This window comes from Camelina sativa, chromosome 15 (genome assembly GCF_030686135.1).
Source record: "Camelina sativa cultivar CO46 ecotype springtype chromosome 15, ASM3068613v1".
Lineage (NCBI taxonomy): Eukaryota > Viridiplantae > Streptophyta > Magnoliopsida > Brassicales > Brassicaceae > Camelina > Camelina sativa.
This window is the reverse complement of record NC_141894.1, coordinates 16734233-16750127: the sequence shown is the minus strand read 5'-3', so window position 1 is coordinate 16750127 and position 15895 is coordinate 16734233. Positions and strand designations below refer to the sequence as shown.

General features: G+C 34.5%; 4 protein-coding genes across 4 annotated transcripts; 2 read left to right on the top strand and 2 right to left on the bottom strand.

Moving 5' to 3' along the window:
• Window positions 1-74: 74 nt before the first annotated feature.
• Window positions 75-2538, bottom strand: LOC104747063 (galacturonosyltransferase 8). The gene is made up of 3 exons (XM_010468632.3): window positions 2025-2538; window positions 639-1883; window positions 75-544 (listed from the first exon to the last, which is right to left on the bottom strand). The coding sequence occupies exons 1-3, from the start codon at window positions 2187-2189 to the stop codon at window positions 269-271; spliced, it is 1686 nt and encodes a 561-aa protein (XP_010466934.1). The 5' UTR covers window positions 2190-2538; the 3' UTR covers window positions 75-268.
• A 5139-nt stretch (window positions 2539-7677) lies between these two features.
• On the bottom strand, window positions 7678-9528 carry LOC104747062 (uncharacterized). The gene has a single exon (XM_010468631.3). The coding sequence runs from the start codon at window positions 9195-9197 to the stop codon at window positions 7968-7970; it is 1230 nt and encodes a 409-aa protein (XP_010466933.1). The 5' UTR covers window positions 9198-9528; the 3' UTR covers window positions 7678-7967.
• A 1683-nt stretch (window positions 9529-11211) lies between these two features.
• On the top strand, window positions 11212-13054 carry LOC104747061 (uncharacterized). The gene is made up of 4 exons (XM_010468630.3): window positions 11212-11465; window positions 11854-11961; window positions 12097-12201; window positions 12520-13054. Exons 1-4 carry the CDS (start codon window positions 11228-11230, stop codon window positions 12753-12755), a joined length of 687 nt encoding a protein of 228 aa, XP_010466932.2. The 5' UTR covers window positions 11212-11227; the 3' UTR covers window positions 12756-13054.
• Window positions 13055-13535: 481 nt separating this feature from the next.
• On the top strand, window positions 13536-15832 carry LOC104747060 (oleoyl-acyl carrier protein thioesterase 1, chloroplastic). The gene is made up of 7 exons (XM_010468629.3): window positions 13536-14218; window positions 14327-14460; window positions 14545-14658; window positions 14824-14919; window positions 15026-15113; window positions 15196-15264; window positions 15352-15832. The coding sequence occupies exons 1-7, from the start codon at window positions 13862-13864 to the stop codon at window positions 15598-15600; spliced, it is 1107 nt and encodes a 368-aa protein (XP_010466931.2). The 5' UTR covers window positions 13536-13861; the 3' UTR covers window positions 15601-15832.
• The last annotated feature ends 63 nt before the right edge of the window (window positions 15833-15895 follow it).

Here is a 15895-nt window from a genome sequence, read left to right as displayed (position 1 = left end):
TAATTCCTAAGAGATGTTCAATTAGACAGTTATGAAACTCATAATACGATGTCATAGAAGCTAAAACAGCATAATGATGAAACATTATAATATATTTAAGCTTTGAGCCTTTGATATAGGTTGTCATAGAATAACGACAGCTATGAACAAAATACAGTATTCTAAACCCCCAAAAATATATAAATAAACACACACAAAAAGAACTAAGTTAAAACATAAGACGAAGTAACACAACATATGGTTTCAGTTTAGATGGTAAAGAAAATTTTCAGAGGCCGAAATTGCAAGCCTGAACAAATTCGAGGTCATAGTCGACGTGTTTGGTCCAAAGTGGTCGAAACTGGTTCATAGCTATGTCCAGCCACGGCTTCATGTTACCGTTGAAGTGTACCACTGCAGCGTTGCGAATCTCATCCATGCTAATGCTCGGATTGTAACCCAGCCCAAGCACATGCCATGATTTATCCAGCGGCTTTGTGGTCGAGTAAAACGTGATCAGTCCCGGTGGTAACGTTCCCAGTTTCCATAGAGCCCTGTTCTCGTTCTGCAGCAATTCAAATAAAACACAACACAAGTCAAAAACATCACACAACGCAATCGCATTGTCAAATGGGGAAAACAAATATCAGAAAAGTTACCAGATTTTGCCAGTAGTGATATTCTTCTGTGCACTTCTCTCTTCTCCAAGCATCAAGATCAAAGAAGTTCATTCCATAAGCCCACGCACATGCTTTGGGATTAAACTTCTCTTTAATCAAAGGATGTGAGAAATTCATGTACTGAGCGTACCGATGGAACGACCCAAAACAAGTCTCTACAGCTCCATTCACTTTGCCATCCATATCAATCTCCCACAGCCCCGTTAAATCCTTCTGCACAACCACATCGTCGTCCAAAAACAGTATCCTGTGTAGTTTCGGGTACATCTCGGGTAAATAAAACCTCAAGTGATTCAATATAGACAAATACTTGGGATTCCTGAACTTCATATTCGTTGTATCCTTGGTCGCATTCTCCAGCTTATTCTCGAAATAAAACTTCTGAAGATTAGCAGACTCCAACTGCTTCAACACAGGCACATAAGAAGAGTTCAAAAAAGTATAGTCCTCAACAGCTTTCACTTCTACATGAGCTCCTTTATACTCCTTGAGTTTAAACATAACCTGCATAGCCCCAAGATTCATCTTATCAGTCACGACATGAAACACATGCTTCCACGGCTCCTTAGCGTTCTTCACAGCAGAGTTGACAACCACTGAGGCCGCAATCACATTATCCGAAAAGATAGCGTAATGGTAAAGATTCGGATCCTCGAGCTCAGCTGGTCTATCTTTGCCTTCATCAGTATACTTGTCAGGATGAGCAATCCTCTCTTCCATCAGCCTCATGGCAAGACAATGCAACCCTTTCGGTATCGATTTCGCAGCGATCAAACTCGAAAACGCACCTTGCTTCTTAGCATTAGTTAACTGTTCGTTAACCGCGAATATCGTATCTTTCAGCTTCTGGATCTTCAGCTGATTATCAAACGACTCTTTAGCTTCAGCAATCACTTGACGAGTCATTTTGATCCGTTCCTTGACTTCTTTCTCAAACTGCCTAAGCACAGATTCTTCAATCGAAGCTCCATCAGAATCATACAAAGCTCGGTACGTCGGCTTATTGATCAGATCCGTGTAGTTCCTGGAGAGATCAGCGAAGATCCTAACGAGCTTCGAATTCTCGAGTTTAAGCTTCCTCGCGTACGAAGCATAAGCTAGCGCTAGTGAACGGTGGTCATCAGCTTGTTTCCGGATCTGAATCAACCGTGGCCTAAGCGGATCCGATTTGATATCCAACATGGATCTTCTCATAGATCCGACTCCATTAGAGTACTCCACACCCTAAAAACTCCACACAACAACAACAACAACAAAAAAAAAAATTAAACACAAATCGTCTCCAGATTACAACAATTCAAATCTCAAATCAAGCTTTTGAATACGAATTTGTTCGGGGAGGATTTGATGAGAGAGAGAACTTACGGGAAGAAGGAGATCAGGTGAATCGTTAGATTCGGAAGCGAAGAAGAACGAGAGAGTGAAGAAGAGGAAGAGTGCAATAGTGGCGGCGAAAGCTGTGAGTCTCATTCTGATACCGTTAATGGCCGGAGATCCGCCGCCGCGTAAGAGTCGGTGGTGATTAGCCATTGGAGGGGGACGAGAGAGCACTTCACAGTTTCATTCAATTTATCAATTATAGCTATTTTTAATGGACTGAGTGTCTTTCACTAATCGTGTACGCGGCCAAACCAAAAAAAAATTGTCGGTAGTAACCATTATTTTCAACTTTTTAAAAATATTTATTTTAGGTGTAACAATTAGTATTAAAATAGTTTTTTGTAATAAATTTGCCTAGTAGTGTGATTTTATATCAGATCTGAGATTCAATCTGTGTTGTTAAACCTAACAAAATGGGAACAAGATTGAATATAATTATACAACTTTTTTGACATTAGATTGCCGAATTCAGACTATGCAGCTATAGATTATCATTTATAAAATGCTACTACAGGCTGGGATAAAGAATTTAACTATACAAAATCACCAGATTTTTTATAGTTAACCGATTACCAAACCAAACCGAACTCAGATTACCAAACCAAACCGACCGAAGTTATGTTGTCAATAATATACCTCTAATTTTCTTGGTTAACCGAACCAACAGATCCAAAGAACCGAAGTCCCAACCCTTTTATTTTATGAATGGTAATGAAAATATACAACAAGTTTTACACTTTTAGAAAAATATTACAAAATCCCTACTATTATTTTGAAACACAGTTTATGGACTAAACCTTCGTTTTGTAAGAAATTACAAAGGTATGCCATTGAAGTTATAACCAAATAATATATCTTCATTAAGGGTAAAAACGAAATTTTGTTCATATCCTAAACGGATAAACACGCGGATCCCGGGTCGGATCTTTTAAAATGGCTTTTTCACGTCTAAATAATAAATAAAAGCAATACATTGTGTATTTTGTTGAGAAAATTCTAATAGCATATTGGTCCAATGAAGCTCAAATATTCCGAAAGGTGCCAAGTTCGATGCACCTTAGCTACAATTTTTGTTGTTTTCAATAGTTATCCCACTACGATTTTTTTGGGAATTAGTGAGGAAATCTTATTTCCACAAATAAGCGGATTACACAGATCAAATATAGCACTTGCCATATATGCTTCCAAAACATGAATATTATAGTTTCCATGTTTGCTTCCAAATATAATTTAAATTATTTAAATTACCATATTCCCATAATATTACCTTTAAATTTGATCTTGATATCTGAGTTTCTTACAAAAATATAGAAATGTATATAATTTCAAAATCCCGAATATAACTGATTCCGTGATTAGTTGTTTTATCATTCATATTTAGATATCTTCCTGAAATTTCACGCATAACAGATTCAGGCATTTTTTAGTAAGTTGTTACCAATATTTCCCTACTATCCTATTTTTAATTTCTATATTTTAACGTTTTAAAGTAAATAAGATTTTTCTTTTATTTGTTATTCAAATTAAATTCGTATCCTATTTTCATGATTGATTCGTATGAGTGATTTCATTCCATATACGTAAGATATTCTTTAACTAACAATATATATACGTTGACTATTTACTCAAATTATAATGGTATATATATTCGATTTCATATGCTTCTAAAATTTCGAGAAATCTGTTGTAGTATAGCTTTGCATCCAATCAATTCATTAATTACCTATCAAAATATATTTTCATAATCCCGCTTAACTTGGTAGCAGTTCCAAATTTGATAAACTGGATTAAATGCGTGTGCAAATTATTGAAAAAATTAGAAAACCTACTCCTTATTTAAAAATCTATATATACCCTCCTATTCCTGACTCTTCCATCACCGGCTCACATTCACAATTTACTTCCTACTCCACTTATATCATATTAGCAATTTACAGATGTTGATCTTATATGCGAATGTGAAAAAATGGTGAGTAAGATCAGTTTTTTTTTTATTGTATGTTATGACATTCAACCATTAGCACATAATCATGCTTTTACATTGTCCGGGTTATCTTTAATAATATGTTATTGTGTGTGTGCAGGTAACTTGGTAAATGGTAAATGGTTGCTGTCGAGGTCCAACCATATTATAATATCCAACACCATGAGTTAGAAAGGTTCGGTTTCAATTATCGAAATTCGAAACATATATATACAAATGTTTTCATAGTTAGACAGAAACATAACTCTAATGATATCTTATATGAATGCATGTGGTTTTAGTATTTTATTTGGCAAGTACAAACTAACTAAGCAACCCAACATTTTAAAAAAGATTGCAAACGAGGTGACAACAAAAAGCATAAACGTAGTTAAGTTTCATTTCCTATTTAAAACTATGTTGGTAGTTTTTTTTGTTTAGGTTATATCTTTCTTATTTTTTCTTTGTATTTATCTTGAACATAAGCAGACAAAATTCATGAAAAAGCCTAATATACCGAGAGGTGATAAAGATGAAGACCACAACAACAAAAAACGGCAACAACGTCGACAAGGTTTTTGCTAATTATAATAATATATAAAAAATTTAAATTATTATGGTTTATATGATTTTTAAGGTATGCTGTCACTGTGGAAGCAGGGATGTGTGAGTCGAGGAGCCAAAAATTTAAGGTGAGTTGTGAGCGAAGATAACTATTTCAACCTTTGTCACACCAAATGTTCCCCCGATAGTAATTGCGACGGATGCCTTTGATGTTGCTTCTGCCAAAAATTTGGTCATTCCAATCATATATCAAATTTAGTCAACTATTTATTAAGCAAATTTATCAATAAATTTATCTTCTTCCTGCTTAGTGTGTGTGCATTTGTTCTATAAACACTAATAATATTTGTCCCCTATTATCTCTTGGGTATTAATAATATTTGTCTGTAGTAACAAATTAACTTATTAAATTTTAGTTCATGTATCTATCGTAAGCAAATAAATATATATATTCGCATAACAAATTAACAACCAAGTGAGTCAATAAACAAAAGTTTATGTAAAAATTGGCTTATTTGGCTTTGTTAGATCTTTGCTTATTCAAATTATCTTTGCACATCCTTATTCAAAGGATCAAATCAAGAACATGACATTGTTTCAGTGAGTTGCTTATTCAAAATAATTTAGTTAAAAGGATCTTTTTCAAATTATCTCAAATTATCTTCCAAGTATTAAAATCTAATTGACTCACTTGGTTAATTTGAATAAGCAAAGATCCTTTTTCAAATTATCACATTATTTTGTAGGGTACTTGGAAGTTGGAATCTAATTTCAACTTTTAATTTAATTATTTAATTATGAGAATTCACTTTACAAAACATGACATTGTTTCGTAAATAATTGCATGTTAATGTTGTTGATATCATGACTATTTAATTAATCTACAAAAGGTAAACACATATATTTGCTATTTTTTGAATTCAGATTAACACGCTGGTCTAACTGACTTAATTTAATAATAATTTTTTTTATCTTTACATCCAATTCAATCGATGTTTATTTTCGAATGGGTGAATGTCTTTTAACTATTTTAATAATAATTCAACTTTTAAAATTTGAAAATTAATTTAAAAACACATTTGCATTTAATGGGATTTTGTAGTTAAAGAAATAAATATTAATTTATATTTAAACACACTGTTTTCGTATATTCTGAAAATCAGGAATCAAAGATCATTCTTTTGACTAGCCTACATTATTTAGACATTTTTCAACCAGCTATTTTGTTATAGATATGGATAGTTTCAACATTTAAATATAAAATATAAATATTCCTAAAATAAATCTTATAAGTTTTTCAATTATCAGATTCATATTAAAAAAGAAATATGACAATAACGAATTACTTTGAGACAGGTATATTGAGAATTTTGTATACTTTTGAAAATTTTGAGAATTTCTTAACCAAAATGTTTTAATAAATATTGTCTAAAAAGTAATAATTTCAAAAAGAAAGGTTATAGGACACAAAATTTTTGGCAGTGTGAAATGGACAAGACGGGATAGGACGAGACTATATGACATGTAAAAAACTACTTTAAAATGTGTATTTTGAGAGTTTGTGTATTTTTAAATATATTTTGAGAGTTTTTGAAAATTATGATCTACTAACTATATATAAATTAAATATTCAAATAAAGATTTTATGTACTTCCTCTACTTTTTTTAGCCAAACTTTTTTAAAAAATATTGTCTAATAGAAAATTATTTAAAATAGTAAATTTATGGGCATAAAATATGTTTCCAAACTCAAATATGATATTTGGGTTAACACCCTTAAACAAACTGTGAGAAATATTTTTAATAGTTTAGTATACACGTGAAAAAAACACGGGCTCTGTTTGGTTATTATGGATGAATTGCCAAAAATCATATATTTTCAAATTTAATTATCCTCGACACGGGTTGCGATATTCACATATAAACCAAAATATTGACAAAACAGCCAAATAATGGCCTACTAATTTCAATAGAAAATACTAACAGCATCTAATTAATTTTTTTTCTAAACCATTTTTACATGAAAAAATATCACAATGTGTTGTATCCCGAGATAGTACTTAGAAGACATTAAAAGTCTCAGTGGTTGATGAGTTTTTGTGTATTGTGTTGCCCATACACAAATATATTCTATTTAAAAGTTGACTATGGGACATGTAATCAACTAATTTGGAACGGGTACTTTGAAAATTTTGGGTACTTTTGAAAACAGTAAGATAGTTTTTCAGAATTATAATTTTTTTAGATAGTTAAACCAACTAATTTTTTTAGATAGTCAAAATGAGACGTAGACAATTTCCGATAACCGTTGCTTTTGCAATGACTATCAACAAAAGCCAAGGTCAGTCACTCTCAATTGTTGGGTTATATTTGCCTAGACCAGTTTTCACTCATGGCCAGCTATATGTAGCGATGTCCCGTGTAAGTACTAAATCAGGATTGAAAATTCTTATTATGACTCAAAAGAAAAACCTCAAAAGAAAACAAGGAATGTTGTCTTCAAAGAGATTTTCCAAGACATTTGATTCATCTTTATGATACTTATGTAAGGCTCTATTTTTATTTTGTGTCCACTTTTTAAAAATTTATATATATGTTCTTCGTGTAAATTATTTGACATAATCTTATGTTTTCTTTTGCAGGTTAAATTTCATAATATCACCCATCCAATAAATTTATAAAAAATCCTTATTCATGTACTCCAATAAATAATTTTTATTGCATACTTCCATATTTGCATTTTCATTCTTTTTATTTATTTCTTATAATTATTATATCTAATATTCTACCATTTTATTATTTCCAATTATTTAACCATGTTTATATATATATATATATATATATACTATTAGAGAAATTTAAAACTTATTACATTCATTATATTCTTGATACATCTTTTAAAATCTTATTGTACATTATTTTAAAATTTAGTAGTAAAAACATATTTCTTATAAAATATGGTTGAAGAAATTATAGTAAAATACAAAATTATATAAAAGAGATATAACACAGCAGCTAATACAAGAGAATACATGAGAGAGATTATTACATATGGTGGGAAGTGGAGTATAGAGACCAGAGGTAATTAGATATGAATAGAAGGGTTTCGGGTTCCAAAGTAAATACTTATGTAAATTATACTATCAATATAAAATAACTAACATAGATGTAACTCATACAGTATTAAGAATTTAAAAATATAATAAACGTTTTTGCCCGTGCTGTAGCACGGGTTATCACCTAGTTATTATACATTTTAGTTTCATTTGACCTGAATTAACTTGTGCATATAGAACTTGCTCAAAACTATGGAAACTTCATAACTATATCTAGTTACTTATATATATATATTTATAGATCGAAATTATATATTAATACAAAGTTTATTATCCATCGCCTTTTCAAGCTTTCTTGGACTGTTTGTTAGCATTGTAGAAACGTCCAATGCCTTTGAAAGCCTTGGATAGTTTGAGAAGGTTAGGTCTCGCAATTCCTAAATGCATCTTCCCTGTTGAAAACTTCAAAGCCTGTAAGCAACAAAGCTGCTGATGATCAATCACATCATCATCTTCCTCCTCTTCTATTACTTCCTTCTCTATACTCTTCGTCTTCATCATCGACTTTGTCTTCTTCTTTAGCTTCTTCTTCTCTTCTTCAGTTTGATGTTTCTTCTCTGTTTGTGTCTCGTAAGTCTCCCACAGCTGATCCATGCCTTGTCCAACGTCAGCATTGTGCCGTTCTTCGAAGAGCTTGCAAGCTAATGTTCTCCTCCATTCTTTCTCTTTCCTCATTGATCCAAAGCTTTGGAGAGAGACATTGTCTTCTTCTTCTTCCTTCTTAGTGATCACTTCGTTTCTCTTCCCTTCTCCGAGAAAATCGCCAAGTTTTGGGAAATTATAGCTTTCATCATTACCATCTCCGACAAGGTCAACTTTTTGAGCCTTGGATTCTTCTTTTGTCGGCATTTCTTCATTATCGAGGACAACGTCACTTTTTGGTTTGACTTTATGTTCTTCTTCTTCTTCTTCCTTTTCACATTTCTTGGTTTCTTCTTCTTTCTCCAAATCAATCACATCCTCAAACTTCAACGGTTTGATCTCAACGTGATCCTCACGGGTCTCACCGGTCAAAGCTTCCCGCACCGTGCTCTCATGGCTACAGAATTTGTCAACAAACGTCAATTCATCCGAACACATCTCATTCTCGGACGCAGATAATTCCATAGAGCAAGCCTCAACGACCATCTTATACGCTTCCAACTCCTCCAAGGACTTAAAACCCTCATCGTCATTGACCTCAAACTTGTGTTCCAAGACACTTCCAAGCTTACTACAAAAGGAAATAAGTAAGCTTGGTTGTGCTTCTAGTGATTCAGAGTCAGGACAAGAGTCTTGAACATGCAAAGTACTGAGCAAGGCAAGAAGCAAGAGTGTGGTAGTTACAAAAAGTGGTGAAAGAAAAGAGAGAATCTTGAAGATGTAAGGTGAAAAGAAGAGCAAGTAAGAGAAATAGAAAGGGTGTGAGAGGATGAAGGAGCAAAGGAGATGAAAGTCAGAGAGGAGAAGAGAAGAGAAACCAATCTTCTTCCTATTTGGAGTCTCTTCTTGAGATGACAAGGCAAATTCAGACATGTTTGCAGCGAACCTTGGTGATTGGATGATATCAATGGCGACAAAGAAGGTTAAGAAGAACTAGCCAAGTTTTTTTTTTTTCTTTTCTTTTGCTTTGCTCTGTCAAGAAGTGGCGTGACTATAAGAAAGAGATATGAGAGAGTGAGAAACGACAAGAAGAAAAAAGAGAAAGCAACTTTTGAAAGTTACCTTTCCTTTCACCTGTTTGGTCATTTCAATAACCACCACCATTGCCTTTTTCATTTGCTCGGTCTAAATGTTTCTTACCTTGACCCAAAAAAAAGAACCCATCATCAACATATTTATCAAGAACAATTACAATAAGTTCCAGTGTTCTGAATTGTGAGCAAGTCCTAAGTAACATAGATTATCAAAGTTATGAACATAGTTATCTTCATTTTTATTGATAATGTCAAATGCAAGAGCCTAATTAACCAAACCGTCCTTATTCCATGTTATGAGTGTACTAGCTAACAACATTCAATTATCTTTATCCTGAAATTAAAACACCATCAATCGCGGAGATAGTTAGTTCATACTAATAACTCAAACCAAAGAGAGTAGTACTCTTAGTGGTTGCATATGGGAAAAACATAATGGGTACTCAAGTGCAGTTCATTATTAGTTCTTTTGTCTCTTCACTTTTTCTTTTCTACTTCTTCTAACTGGACCCATAATGGTTTTCTTCTTTTTCAATCTCTTTTGTTCTTAAAAACTTACTTTCTACTAGCCGAGAGGTATCTTGAGAAGACTTGGTTCCAACTTTTCTCTTTTTATATCTCGCTTCTCTCTCCAATTATCCACTTTGATCACAATTTAGTAAAAGCAAAATGGTTAGAGAGAGAGAGAGAGAGAGTGAAGGTGAAGCAATATTGGAATATCTCATGGTCCGATGATCAATAGTACTACATAGTGAAAAAGATTCTTGTTTTTAGTTCTCAACCTCTACCAACATATGTAATAGCCTGTATTGGCCACAAAGGTTCGAAATTTAACATGATTTCCCCCAAGTTCAGGAGATTAGTCGTTGGGACTAGGAATCTTTTAGGATCACTCTTAAGTTATAAAAAAAAATAGTTTGTATTACGTAAAAATTGTATAAGCACGCATTAGTAGTCATCATTTTGATCTCCAAGATTAGAGAATCCTCCATATGTCAGATCATTACTACTAATACCGAATATAAGCAAACTTAAAAGTTAGCCATTGTCAGTTTGACTAGGCTTTCCAATAAACAGAACAATAATTATGTATATTCCTCTGCTATAAAACACTAGAGGAGCCATGAGGAACCATTCCACGTATTCCCGTGAAATTGGATTAGCCACGTAAAAAAATTGAGTATCGAGTTGGAAAGAATCAATCCAAAATGCTAACAATTAACCTCAAAAACTTTGATATGCACTTGTAAGAAAATCAAATTGACTCACATAGAAGAGATATTTTGTTGAAGAAACTGTATAGTCGTTTTATATAAAATCCTTTTTTTTAAGCCCTTAAACATATATAAAAGCTTAACAAAAAATTTATTTTTTACTGATAACAAAATTTTTGATGTCCTAATTTATTGCTTCACTTGCTTGACATCACATGCATGAACCCCCAACATAGAATAGAATCGTATTAACTCTTTCTTTCGGTGCTCAAACTTATGGATCAAGAAAAAAGAGTGTAAAACTAAAGAGCCTAGAGATCGTTTAAATAATCAAGTGTTGCATTAGTAACAACTAACAAGACACGCCTTTTGAAATGTAATATACTTGGTTTTTACCTTTTAGATATGAGGGTTAAAAAAATATGAAGAATAGTTTTGATTTATGGATACAAAAATCCCGCGGAAAAACGTAGATTCGTCAATTTTGATTTCCATTCGTTTGCAAACACAATTTGAAGTGTTGATAAAACCACAAAAAAAAAAAAAAATTAATAAAATAAAAACACGAAGGGGCGAATGTCCGTTTAGAAAAATCTGGGGAATAAAATGAAATGTATAGCATCTTGCAGGACTATTTCTTAATTACATAAGAGTTATGACCGGGTTCGGGTTTAGGGTTCAATCTCGGGTTTTAGATCAACCCGAATCAAAAGACACCGTAACATTGAGAAAATTGGAGTCGTCTCCTAAGTTCCGTGGCGTCACAACAATGGCGTCGGGTGATCGTAAATCCCCAGAAGAACGAACGACTCAGCCGTTGTCTCCTCCTACTCCGATCGTGCAGCAAAATGGAACTCCGACGAGGCGTGTGTTGATCACTTCCCTTTTAGCAGGTTTTCGCATTAACAATCACTTGCTTCTTCGTCTTTCTCTGGGCTTATTGTTTCATTTTTGTTCCAACGACTAGGATTTATGAGTGTACACACCTTTAAGAAGACGCATTTGTGATTTTGGTTGCACAAATTTGATGTTTCCATAAGTATTACTTGAATGGAGGAATCCATCAAATTTCATTGCTTAGGAGTTAGGAAGATGACAACCTTTGGCTGGGTTTGATTAGATCATAGCATAAGTTGATGTTTTAGTATTCATTAGAAGAAGTCATAACTGTTACCTAGATTTTGCAAAAACGTTGTGTGGTGTTTAGAGAGAGGGGTTTTGGGTTGATTATTCTATAGCTTAGTTATTGTGTTGTCTGAGAAGATAGATGTTCATGTGCAGGTGTTATTGGAGGAGGAGCTGGTTTAGTGTCTAAACACCGGAAAGCTCATCCAAATATTCCTACTGTTTACGCTACTAATTGTGCTATTGTCGCCGGTTGCTATTGCGGTACCTTATTTTCTTCTTATGTTCTTTTCCATTTGTGTTTTCTCAAGATTGAAACCGTGTGTTTCCATCTTTTCCTAAGAAGTGGACTGTAATGTCATGTTACATTAACATTTGTTTGATTGTTGGTTTTGGTAGGAGCTCGTGAGTTTGTGAGAATAACTCGTAGATCAGAGCACGATGATTTGATGAACTCAGCTATTGGAGGACTTTTCAGTGGTGCTTTGCTTGGACGACTTCAAGGTTTGTGATCATGAATGTGTTTAGGCAGTATCTATTTTAACTGTGTCTTCCTCATCCTTTGTCCAATCTTTAGTCCATGAAGATTTGGCTGTGTTAATAATACTCTCAACTAGTCTGACCATGAGAGTGCTATTTGCTGTTACAATAAGAGATCACAACATAATAACTCTGCCGTCTGAATCAATTAGAATGAATCTTTCATGAATACCTCTTTTACTCTTTAAGTTGTTAAGCCCGGAACTGACATGCTTTTAATGATTGTGCCCTCTTAATCTCCGAGACCGTTAATTTTATTTCCACTATTTTGGTGTATTACAGGAGGTCCTCAGGGTGCGATACGCTACTCTCTAGTTTTTGCAGCTGTGGGCACAGCATTTGATTACGCTTCCCTTAAAGCAAAACCAATGTTAGAGAGCTACCGTAACATGGAGTCATTCAAGTTACCTGAATGGTCTCCTATTAGAATCCTCGACGAAGAAGCCTTAGCAAAGAAGAAAGCTCAGGAAGAGAAGATATTCCCTGAAAGAGTCCTCGGCAAATTGAACAAGGAATAGTCTTGAGTCTTCACCAACTTAGATTATTTCTTTCTTCTGAGGTTTGCATTCTTGTTTGTGGGTTTTGCTGTTTCGTGAGAGTAATTCTAGACCTTTTAGATAAGACTTGAGGAGGATTTTGTTTCTTTTTTTTTGAGTTTCCTCAGGGGAAAAAAACTTTCTTTAGACACAAGAAAACGTCGTTAGTTGTATTCTGACCTACTACCGACTACCGTAAGCGTATGTATTGATATACTTATGGCAAATAAATGTAAATGTGGCAAAAGTATTGGAAGGCTTAAGCTTCATATTGTTGAAAAGTTTGGGTGTTTTCTGTATTTATAAGTATGTCACACTATTTTGTCTTTATAAACATAATGGCTACTTCAACTTTACCTTTTGGGAGCATGTTTGTGAAGATTTGAGATTTTACTTTGATTAACATAGGTGATCCAGATTAAGTCCAACTAATTGGATGGATAAACCAACCCATCGCTAGGTTGTCAGCCTTCACGCTACCACATGTCCAGGTTTTTATGTTCAAGAATTTACTACACTTGCAATTTATGGTTTATTTTTGTTAACGTTCTAGATTACTTTTAAAATCCGTTGGTGAATCTTCCGACTCCGACATAGTAGGTGCATAGTGGGTTAGAGGTAGATATACTAAAACGTGAGTTGTTATGAATTATGCACTATTAGTGGATGCGTAAGAGAATGAGCAAACCGAAAAAAAAAAAAAAAAAATCTCAACGACACATGTGGACAAGAAAAAGTCTTTCACCTTCCGTTTGCAAAAACAAAGTCACATGATTAAACCGAGAAGACACGTGCTTGCTTTTGAGCTATATTACAAAAACAGAGCACCACAACAAACAACAACACTAGCCCGACTTTTTAATTTAAACATTTCATCTTTGACAATTGTCCCCAACAATGGCACTCAATGGCAAAAACGTAATTTCAGACTCCACCAAGTGGCAAATTTAAAAAGTCTCAAGCTTTCTTCACTTTCGCCTCGGACCCATCGGAGGAGATTCACATTCACAGTGTTTTGAAATCGAAAAAACAGAACCTTTTCGTTCCATCTTCTCTTTTGCTTCTTCAATTTTTTTCCAAAAAAAAAAATGTTGAAGCTTTCGTGTAATGTGACTGATTCTAAGTTACAGAGAAGCTTGCTCTTCTTCTCGCATTCTCATCGATCTGATCCGGTGAATTTCACCCGTCGTAGAATTGTCTCATCCTCCGTCTCTTGTTCTCAGACGAAGAAGACGGGTTTGGTGGATCCTTTGCGAGCGGTTGTATCTGCTGATCAAGGAAGTGTGATTCGAGCCGAACAAGGTTTGGGTACTCTCGCGGATCAGCTCCGATTAGGTAGTTTGACTGAAGATGGTTTGTCTTATAAAGAGAAGTTTGTTGTCAGATCTTACGAAGTCGGTAGTAACAAAACCGCCACCATTGAAACCATCGCTAATCTCTTACAGGTCAGATTTTGTCTCTCTAAATCTATGATTGGTTTTGTTGTTCTTGTCTTCTTGATATGTCACAAAGTATGAATCTTTTTCTTTATTTGTGTGAATGAATATATATAGGAGGTGGGATGTAATCATGCACAAAGTGTTGGGTTTTCGACTGATGGGTTTGCAACAACACCTACGATGAGGAAATTGCATCTCATTTGGGTTACTGCTAGGATGCACATTGAGATCTACAATTACCCTGCTTGGTTTGTTTGTTTCCTTTTCTATTCTGTGTGCATGTTGACTTTAGTGAGCCAGAACTTTGAATCTTTGGTTTGGTTTTACTACAGGGGTGATGTGGTTGAGATTGAGACATGGTGTCAGAGTGAAGGAAGGATTGGGACAAGGCGTGATTGGATTCTTAAGGATTGTGCCACTGGTGAAGTCACTGGCCGTGCTACAAGGTACGAGTAATATAGCAAAGTTTGGTTAGGGACCTTGTGTTTTAATATTTGTGCCATGGACGTATATTGGAGTTACATGTTTTATGTTAAGATAAAGGTTTCTGTAACTTGGATTTATGGGCCTGTTATAGTTTGTTGTGTGATGTATGTGTTTTGGTCTCTCAGCAAGTGGGTGATGATGAACCAAGACACAAGACGGCTTCAGAAAGTTTCTGATGATGTCCGGGACGAGTACTTGGTCTTCTGTCCTCAAGAACCCAGGTAAAAAGGACAGTTTAGTACCAGGGCAAAGCTTGCTGGTCGATTAAATTGTTATTGACATGAATGAATGAATGCTAAGATTGTTTTCTTTTTATGTAACTTATAGATTAGCATTTCCAGAAGAGAATAACAGAAGCTTGAAGAAAATCCCAAAACTCGAAGATCCGGCTCAGTATTCAATGATTGGGCTTAAGGTACACACAATAGCATTATAGGACTCTTTCTCCAACTTTATGCTTCAAAATTCCTCAAGGGTTTGTGATCATATTTTTGCAGCCTAGACGAGCTGATCTCGACATGAACCAGCATGTCAATAATGTCACCTACATTGGATGGGTTCTCGAGGTAAGTCACTAGGTTGTATGAGAAAAGCTGAATGTGCTTAAATGATAACTTTAGTAATCATATGATCTTGTTTCCTGGTAATGGCAGAGCGTACCTCAAGAAATTGTACACACGCACGAACTTCAGGTCATTACTCTGGATTACAGAAGAGAATGTCAACAAGACGATGTGGTGGATTCACTCACCACCTCAGAAATTGGTGGAACCAATGGCTCTGCCACGTCTGGCACACAGGGTCACAACGACAGCCAGTTCTTGCACCTCCTGAGGTTGTCTGGAGATGGTCAGGAGATCAACCGCGGGACAACCCTGTGGAGAAAGAAGCCATCAAGATAAGATATAGACAATCTCTTAAAGCCATTTTGTTCTCAAGTTTCCATCATCTCACTGAAGATTTCACTTCACGAGTCTGAGCAGGTCTCATTTTTTTTATTTTCTCTTTCAAATTTGGGTTAGACTAGAAAGAACTGGATTGTTGGAGTAATCTTTGTTGAACTTAATTATGTTTGTTCATGCTCTTTGTACAAATTTTGGGGATCTAGGCGAAACCCGTATCATCTTTGGTCTTGTCCTGTGCTTGCGTGTATTTTTAATTTATCCTTTCAAAACAAAAAAAAAGAGTGTTCATCAG

Bases quoted from the DNA above. Each gene is read 5' to 3' on its own strand.
- LOC104747063 (XM_010468632.3), bottom strand. From the start codon at position 2,189: ATGGCTAATCACCACCGACTCTTACGCGGCGGCGGATCTCCGGCCATT. The intron at 1,884-2,024 runs GTAAGTTCTCTC...TGGAGTTTTTAG, and splicing joins CACCTGATCTCCTTCTTCCC to GGTGTGGAGTACTCTAATGG. The intron at 545-638 runs GTAACTTTTCTG...GAATTGCTGCAG, and splicing joins ATCACTACTGGCAAAATCTG to AACGAGAACAGGGCTCTATG.
- LOC104747062 (XM_010468631.3), bottom strand. From the start codon at position 9,197: ATGTCTGAATTTGCCTTGTCATCTCAAGAAGAGACTCCAAATAGGAAG.
- LOC104747061 (XM_010468630.3), top strand. From the start codon at position 11,228: ATGACCGGGTTCGGGTTTAGGGTTCAATCTCGGGTTTTAGATCAACCC. The intron at 11,466-11,853 runs GTTTTCGCATTA...GTTCATGTGCAG, and splicing joins GATCACTTCCCTTTTAGCAG to GTGTTATTGGAGGAGGAGCT. The intron at 11,962-12,096 runs GTACCTTATTTT...TGGTTTTGGTAG, and splicing joins TGTCGCCGGTTGCTATTGCG to GAGCTCGTGAGTTTGTGAGA.
- LOC104747060 (XM_010468629.3), top strand. From the start codon at position 13,862: ATGTTGAAGCTTTCGTGTAATGTGACTGATTCTAAGTTACAGAGAAGC. The intron at 14,461-14,544 runs GTTTGTTTGTTT...GTTTTACTACAG, and splicing joins ATCTACAATTACCCTGCTTG to GGGTGATGTGGTTGAGATTG. The intron at 14,659-14,823 runs GTACGAGTAATA...TTGGTCTCTCAG, and splicing joins GTCACTGGCCGTGCTACAAG to CAAGTGGGTGATGATGAACC.